At 35.4% G+C, this 9,288-nt stretch overlaps 1 protein-coding gene across 1 annotated transcript in view; it reads right to left on the bottom strand.

Annotated features, from left to right (window-relative positions):
• Window positions 1-580: 580 nt before the first annotated feature.
• LOC114896594 (leucine-rich repeat-containing protein 37B-like) overlaps window positions 581-9,288 on the bottom strand; it is a 96,210-nt gene continuing 87,502 nt past the window's right edge. The window contains exons 5-7 of the mRNA XM_029224610.1: window positions 9,129-9,200; window positions 8,511-8,581; window positions 581-703 (exon numbers count right to left, since the gene is read on the bottom strand). Coding sequence (XP_029080443.1) covers window positions 8,533-8,581; window positions 9,129-9,200 — 121 coding nt within the window. The 3' untranslated portion in view covers window positions 581-703; window positions 8,511-8,532. The remainder of the gene's footprint in view (window positions 704-8,510; window positions 8,582-9,128; window positions 9,201-9,288) is intronic.

The raw sequence follows: 9,288 nt of genomic DNA, 5'->3' as shown, positions 1-9,288 counted from the left end.
AGTTCAGACCTGGACAGTCTAAGAATAAACTAGCTCTCCATTCCATTAGAAGGGTTAGGTAGCAGCTTCTGGTTATGGAACCAGAAACTCTCAGGCTCCAAATAGGACATAAAACAGCATCACTTGTACTCTTTATAAAATTGCGGAAACAAACAAAATAAACAAAAATATATTTACACCTGTTGTATAAGACAAAGGATACTTGAGACCAAATGTATATAAAACCAGTTTACAAACTGTGAGGCACTATATCAATAAGTTCTCATTTGCAGAGGGCACAGCATAGGATATGAGGCCAGTAATGTTAATTCCCTTCCCCCATCCATTCCTTTCTCTTGTTCCTTTATGTATGCGGATCAGTTACATTATTAAGCTAACAATGTAACTGAGCTATTATTAGCTTAATAATGTAACCAAGAATCTGATTTTTAGCAAGGGGGTAGTTCTTAGAAACTTAGGGAGCTGGAACTCTGAATGTATGAATTAAAATAATGCAATTACATCATGAATTTTAAAATTTATCATCATTGATTAAAAATTAAAATATTAAATTAAAAATTTATTATCCCACAGTTGAGACTCACCGCAACGTGTGACATCTGTCAGGCATTCACTGTCACAACACAGCTTGACTGTCTTACAGACAACCTCAATAATATTTTTAAATTGGCAGAGGCAGCAGGCCATACGGCTAGGTAAGATCCTATAAATGGAAACATAGGTAATTAAATTCGTGGTAAAAGAGTTACTTGAGTAGGTAGAAGAGGTAGGCCAAGGCCACCACAGACCTGTGCAAAAAGGAGTTCTTGGGGCATATGGACTGGAGAACTGTATAGGGGCAGGTTGGCCAATTGCTGCTCTTGACTGTTGTAAATAAATATAGAGGAGGACAGAGGTGCCCAACAGAAGGATGAGGATGGCAGTACGTATGGTATGCCTAGGAAAAAGGGAATAGAGATTAGAATTGGGTGACATTGATCTGTAGTTTAATTCAGAAGTATCTCCCTCCAACCCGAAAGCCTCACTTTGGGTTGAGAGTACACAGGAAGAAGGCAGACTTCTAAGAAGAGTCTGAATAAGGCCGTACCTTCTGCAGTCCCTTTCTCAGGTCCTATCTGTGAGTAGTAATATATTACAAGTTATTCTAGTCATAAAAAAGCATCGTGTGGTTAAACAATAACAGAGATCGCATTGGCCAAATCTGGACAAAAGGAACATTCTAAAGAATAACATTATCATTATAATAAGGTATAACATAGTTAATTTTTAAAAAAGCACATGAGTTCATAATGATACTCAAATGAAAATTGGGGAACTCTTCTTTGTAGAATAATGTCAGCTAATAAATGCACAAGGAATGACAGAATAAGAAAAGTGTCATTTTGCAACTATCAATGTAATAAACGATTCAGACAAGGATTATCATTGATGCACAGTTGGGTGAAGAGTTGTTTGAAAGTAGGATCTTCACTGATCCCAAAGTATCACCCCACATATTATTTATCAACTACCAAGGGGAAAAATAACTTTACAATGGAGAGATATGGAAGATACCACATTAATCAAGTGATCAGACTTAGCACTGGGCCACCTGAAGTGCTGAAGTATGAAGAATACATCACCTATATAGTATTCTTCCACAAAATGTTTACTTTGAATCTAATGAGGAAACAGACAAATCCAGATTGTGGGGAAATATATAAGACAACTGGCTTAGACTCTTCAAAAATGCCAATGTCATAAAGACCAAAAAAAAAAAAAATGGTAGGGAAATATTCTAGATTAAAGGAAGCAAAGACGTAACATGCAATGCCTAATCTTTAATTGGATGCTGTATCAAAACAAAACAGACTTAAATGAATATTATTGGCTTCTGGCCAAGATGAAGTAACAAGGACCAATTTAATTTAACCTCCCACCTGAAACAATGAAAACGTCAAACAGAACATATGAAACAAAAGTTTTCAAGAAACTGGACCTCAGGCAATAAAGTTCAGTGATTCCTCAAGAGATGGGAAATAAATGAAGTGATCCCTATAATTGCCCTAACTTACTTCTCTGAGAGAGTTTCCAGGTCATGGTACAGGGAAGAGAAGTCCAGGCAGAGACTGGTGGACTCCATGACTGAGGCAATGGAGCTAAGAGTTTGGGAAAACCAAGGTAACTAGAGTTCACAAAGCAGACTACCAGAGAGAAAAGAAGTGCACAGACAAAGAAGTCTGGAGATATGCAGAGGGATCTCTTGAGAATTCAACAAAGTATTGGTCAGTACATTTGTGTGAGGAATTACTTGATGCCAGGAAAAGAACCACATGAAAGGATTAATAATAACTGGATATCACACAGGGTTGTAGGAATAGTACCTGTTCCTATAAGTCAGACTGGAAAACCTCATGATACTCAGAAAGGACTTGTCTCAGTAGTTGCAGATAATGAGCTCCAGACTAAAGGCTACTTGGACTCCTACCCAACGAATCTTAAAAGCTAGGCCTAAAAGAATAAAATTGTTTTGAGTAACTTAATTTCACCCAAAACAAAACCCAAGCATTTTACAGGAATATAAATATATACAGCACACAAGAAACTAAAACTCACAATATCGGGGATCATATAAAGTATTGCCAAGCATGCAAAGAAGTAGGAAAATATGACCCATAGTGAGGGGAAAAGGCAATCAATCAAAACTAACCCATAATCTATACAGATGTTAGAACTGGCAGAAAAGAACATTTTAAAAGTTATTATACCTGAAGAAAAGTTACTATAACTGTATTTCATATGTTAAAAAACCCAGACTAAATGCTGAAAATGTTATGTACAGGCATAGAAAATGTAAAACAGACCTAAATTGAGCTTCTAGAAATTAAAATCTATGTCTAAATTAAAAAGACATTGAACGAGGTTAATGGCAGATTAGACACTTCAGAAGAAAGGGTCAGTGAACATTAAGGCATAGTAATAGAAACAGTCCAAAATGAAACCAAAAAGAGTAACAAAACAAAACAACAACAAAAATGAATAGAACATCAGTGAGTTGTGCAACAATTTCAAGTGGCCTAATACATGCGTACTTAGAGTCCATGAAGGAGAGGAAAAATACAACAACTTGAAGAAATAATATCCAAAAATTTTCCAAATTCGTAAACACTATAATCCCACTAAGTCAAGATCAATGAACTTAAAGCATAATAAACATGGAAAAAACTACACCAAGGCACAAAAAATAATCGAATTGCTCAAAACATGCAATAAGGAAAAAAAATTAAAAGCAGCCAGAGGAAAAAATTATACACTACATACAGAGGAACAAAGATAACAATGACAGCAGAATTCTTGTTGGAAACAATGTAAATGAGAACTCAGCTGAATCACATCTTTAAAGTAGTGAATTGAATTCTATCAAGCTAGAGTTCTATACCCAGATGTGTCAAAACAAAAGCAAAAGAAAGACTATTTCAGACATACAAAAGCTGAAAGAATTCATTACTAGTAGACTTTCACTATAAGAAATGTTAAAAGAAGTATTTTTAAGCAGAAGGAAAATGACACCAGATTGGAATATGGATCTACACAAAACATTAAGAATACGGGAATTGGGAATTCCATAGTGGTTCAGTGGTTAAGAATCTGCCTGCCAATGCAGGGGACATGGGTTCAATCCCTGGTCCGGGAAGATTCCACATGCCGCGGCGCAACTACGCCCGTACGTCACAACTACTGAGCCCACACTCTAGAGCCTGTGTGCCACAACTATGAAGCCCATGCACCTAGAGCCTGTGCTCTGCAACAAGAGAAGCCATCCAATTAGAAGCTGGAGCACCTCAATGAAGAGTAGCCCTTGCTCGCCGCAACTAGAGAAAGCACAGGTGAAGCAAAAGAGACTCAACGCAGCAAAAATAAATTAAAAAATTATACTTAAAAAAATTTTTAAAGGATTTTAGGCATTCAATATATGTCTCTGACCAAATGGAATTAAATTAGATATTAACAAACTCGAAAAATCTCCAAATATTTGGAAACTAAACAACACACTTCTGAGTAACTTTTTGGTCAAAGAAGAAATCAAAAGGGAAATCAGAAACTATTTTGAACTCACTGAAACTGAAAACATAATATGTCAACATGTGGGATATTGCTAACGCTGTACTCAGCTTCCTCAACTTCCACCTTAAACTGGAAAAACGTGAGCAAGTTTATCACAGAGTAAGAGAAGAAAGAACACAATAAAGATCAAAGTAGGAATAAATAAAATGGAAAACAGAAAAATACTATAGATAGTAAAAGGATAATAAGAGAATATAATAGAATGCTTTATACCAAGAAATTCAAGATGAAATGGAAAAAATTCCTTAAAAGACATGCACTACTAAAGTTTATTAAAGAATAAAGATATTAAAGAAATTGGATGTGCAGTGTAAAACCTTCCAACAAAGAAAGCTTCAAGTCCAGGTGGCTTAACTGATAAATTCTACTGAACATTTAAGGAACAAAATAATGCCAATTCTACACAAACTCTACCAGAAAGTTGAAGAGAAGGGAACACTTCCCAACTTTTTTATAAGGCTAACTTTCACTGTATCAAGATTAGACAATGACATTACAAGAAATCTATAGACCAATATCTCACATGAACACACAGACAAAATTTCTTAATAAAATTTTAGTATATCAAATACAATAATATATAAAAAGATGATACATCATGACCAAGTGGGGTTTATCTCAAGAATGAAAGGTTGGTTTAATATTTGAAAATCAATTTACCCAACTTAGTACAATAAAAAAGAAAAATCAGGACAACACTGGTGGGGCAGTGGTTAAGAATCCACCTGCCAGTGCAGGGGACATGAGTTTGAGCCCAGGTCCAGGAAGATCCCACGTGCAACGGAGCAACTAAACCCGTGCACCACAACTACTGAGCCTGTGCTCTAGAGCGCATGAGCCACAACTTCTGAGCCCATGTGCCACAACTAGTGAAGCCCGTGCACCTACAGCCCATGCTCTGCAGCAAGAGAAGCCACCGCAATAAGAAGCCTGCATACTCCAATGAAGAGTAGTCCCTGCTTGCCAGAACCAGAGAATGCCTGCGTGCAGCAATGAAGACCCAATCCACCCCAAAATAAATAAACAAATTAAGTAAAGAAGAGAAAAATCTTATAATCATTGCAATAGATGAAGGAAAAGAATGAAAAAATCTAACATCCATTCCTGATTAAAGGAAAAAACAGCCCTCAGTAGACTAGGAATGGAAGGAGACTTCCTCAACTTGATAAATGACTTCTACAAAAACCCTAACATCATATTTAATGCTGAAGGACAAAGTACTTTCTCTCCAGGATCAGGACAAAGGCAAGGATGTCTGCTCTCATTACTTCTATTTGACATTGCAGTGAAGGTTCTAGCCAGTGCAATAGGGCAACAAAAAGAAAAGATATTCAGAATGGAAAGAAAGAAGTAAAACTATATTTGCAGATAACATGATTATGTAGAAAACCTGACAGAATATACAAAAATGCTACTGGAACTCATAAATGAGTTTATCAAGTTTGCAGGGTACAAGATCAACATACGAAAAGATTAATTTATCTCAACAATCAGAGAGCAAAGTTTTAAAATACTACTTATAACAGAATCAAACATATAAAATACTTAGAATAAATCTGATAAAATATGTAAAAGACTTGCACACTGAAAACTGTAAAATATTGCTGGGGGAAATTAAGGAAGACCTAAATAAATGGAGAGATATAATGTATTCATGGATCAGAAGATTTAATATTGTTAAGACATCAATTCTCGCCAAATTGATTTATAGATCAAAATCCCAGTAGGCTTTTCTATAGAAATTGACAAGCCAATTCTAAAATTCATATGGAAATAAAATTTAGAATAACTAAAACAACTTTAAAAAAGAACAAAGTTGAAGAACAGTAACTGATTTCAACGCTTATGAAGCTACACTTTCAAGACATTGTGATAGTAGTGTAAAGATAGACAAAAAGATCAAAGGAACAGAATAGAAAGTTCAGAAGTAGAGAGATGTGGACAACTGACTTTCAGGTTCAAAGGTATTTAGTGGAGAAACAATAGGATTTTCTACAAATGGTGTGGAACAACTGAACATCCAGGTTCAAAAAATAAATAAATAAAAGAACTTCCATCCAAATCGTAATACAGAAATATACTATTCAGCAATAAACAGAAATTAATTACTGATATCTACAACAATATGGATGAAGATTAAAATAATCATGCTGAGATAGAAACCAGTTAGAAAAAAGTATACACTGTATGATTCCATTAACAAAAAATTCTAGAAAATGCAAACAAAAAACAGATCAATGGTTGCATGGCGATTGGGAAGGGCAAGGAACAATGGGTAGAAAGAATTACAAAGAGACATTATGGAACTTTCTGAGGTGATGGACATTTTGATTTTGGTGATGTCTTCCTGCTGTGTATGTATGTGTGTGTGTGAACAGCGATTATTACATGTCAATTATACCTCAAAAAGCTGTTAAAAGAAAAATTATATGAGCGAGACAACTGGGGAAATTTGAATAGCAACTCTTTATTAGGTAATATTATTGTGTAGGAATTTAATTTCTTCAATACTGTGTGTTAACAGTATTGTAGTTACATAGGGAAATAATTTTTAATATCCAGAGAGAAGGGCCTCTAGCTGACAAGAGAGGGATCGCAATTGTGGCAGATGCTGTGGGAGGCTGAGGAAGATGAGGCTAGAGCAGTGACCAATGTGTGACAGCGTGGTGAAGACAGTCATTTGTCAGCTGACCTGACAAAGACGGTTGGAACAGACTGCTAAATGCAGGGTCCTTTCCCCATACTAATCTCATGCAATCCCCTCATCTAGCCTTGGTATAACAGAAAGTTTCTACTAGCTTGCCATATTGGAGGAGGGATGGCACAGTATAAGGTGCAGTAAGTTGTGTAATAAACTGTCACAATAGGGTCCTACAGAAATAGTTTTTAAACTGCAAAAAAATGAAACTTGACCCTTCCCTCACAACATATAAGAAAATTAACTCAAAATGAATCACAGATCTAAATGGAACTATACAACTTCTGGAAGAAAACATAGGAGAAAATCTTTGTGATTTTGGGTTACACAGTGGGGTCTCACAAAAAGATTTCTTAGATAAGACACAAAAAAGCACAAGCCATCTAAGAAAAATTGCTAAGGGACTTCCCTGGAGGTTAAGACCCCGAGTTCCCAATGTAGGGGGCACGGGTTCCATCCCTGGTCAGGGAACTAGATCCCACGTGCATGTCGCAACTAAGAGTTTGCATGCCACAACTAAGAAGCCCATGAGCCGCAACTAAGGAGCTCACCTGCTGCAACTAAGACCCAGCACAACCAGATAAATTAATTAAATAAATATGAAAAAAAGAAAAATTGCTAAATTAGAGTTCATCAAAAATTTAAAACTTCTAGTCTTCAGAGACACTTTAATACAATGAAGATAAGTCACAATCTGGAAGAAGATATTTACTAAACACATATCTTAGAGAAAGGACTTTTTCCATTGCTTTTTATATAAAGCACTCTTAAAACTCAATATAAATATCCAATTAAAAATGGATTTGAACAGACACTTCATTTAAAAAGATATTTCCACATGAATAGACACTCAACATCATCAGCTATTACAGAAACGCAAAATCTGGCAAAAACTATGAGATACAACTGCACACCTACTAGAAAGGCTAAATTTTTTTTTAAAACAAATATAAGGATCAGGTGATGATGTGGAGCAACTGAAATGCGCATAGACTGCTAGTGGGAAAGCAAAATGGCACAGGCACTTTAGAAAACAGTTCAGCAGTTTCTTAAAAAGTTAAATAATGCACTTAGCATATGATGAAGCAATCCCACCCTTAGGTATTTTACCCCAAAGAAATGAAAACACATGATCGCACAAAATATTTGTTCACACACACATGTGAGTGTTTTCAGAGGCTTTGTTCATAATAGCCAAAAATCTAGAAACAACTCAAATGTTCATCAAATGATGAATGCATAAACAAACTGTGTATCCACACAACTAGAAAACTACTCAGCAGTAAAAAGGAATGAACTACTGACAGGTGGAACAAAACAGATGAAGCTCCAAAGAGACTGGTAAGTGAAAGAAGCCAAAAACAAAAGGCTATATAACACATGCTTTCAGTTATAAGATATTCTGGAAAAGGCAACATTATACAGAAAAAAATCAGATTGGTGGTTGCCAGGGGCTGGTAGTGGGAGGAGGATGGATTGACTACAAAGGGACATGACGGGTCTTTTGGGAGGGCAGAAGTTTTCTTGACCTCAAATGTGGTGGTGGCTACAGAACTATACGTTTGTCAAAACACATCACACCGTATATTTAAAAACAGTGAATTTTGTAAAATGAAAATTATACATAAATAAACCTGACTTAAGAAAATAATAAAACAAACGTAAGAAAACAATTGAGTGAAAATAAATGTAAGAAAAATCAACTTACAGTTTTTCCAATTCAAGGGTCATCATGAGGATGCTTTCAATTGTTGTGACACTTGTGTTGTTCCCATGTCTCTGAAGGAGAAGCCCAAACATGCATGATATAAAACCCAGACAAAAATTCTAAACTTAAAAAGATACTTAACATGTGATGACTTCAGTTCTGGCTTCTTACTTGCCATAGATGATAATTCTAAAGAGCTCTTACTGAAGAAATTTAAATTTGCATCATCAAATGAATGACCTTGGTGCTGAACAGCACCATCATTTTTTATTATCCTAACTTCTCATTTTCAATTGCATCTACCTCTTTGATCACTCATTAAAAAAAATAATGTACCCCTTATTCCTTTTTGCTTTCTGGAATAAATAACATTCCTACATGCATCTACATCTTCCACAACTATATGTGTTCTTCAACACTGTCCTCATGCTCTGCTGGCTGTCTTACCCATATATATATATATATTTTTTTTAACCGTTTTCCTTGCCAATAAGTCTTATTTTCAGTAACCCAGTTAAAATCTAAATTATGACTTTTTAGCCAGAGTACTCAATCTTTGACAAAACTAAAAAAGAGCAGAAATTATCTCATGAGCCATGAAACTGTTGCAATACTTACAAATATTTTAATGCTGGCAATTTAAAAAGATAAGAATCTTCAACTGTTGTCAAAGGATTACGATTGAGAATTCTGAAAAATGGGATGGAATTAAAATGATCTGCATTTTCAATTGCTTCCATGAAAGCTTATATTCATTTTTTTTGGTATGGAACTTGAA

Source organism: Monodon monoceros, unplaced genomic scaffold (genome assembly GCF_005190385.1).
Source record: "Monodon monoceros isolate NGI ecotype Baffin Bay Population unplaced genomic scaffold, NGI_Narwhal_1 Super_Scaffold_16, whole genome shotgun sequence".
NCBI classification, from domain to species: domain Eukaryota; kingdom Metazoa; phylum Chordata; class Mammalia; order Artiodactyla; family Monodontidae; genus Monodon; species Monodon monoceros.
The sequence above is the reverse complement of the archived record's forward strand: the minus strand, read 5'-3'. Positions and strand labels throughout refer to the sequence as shown.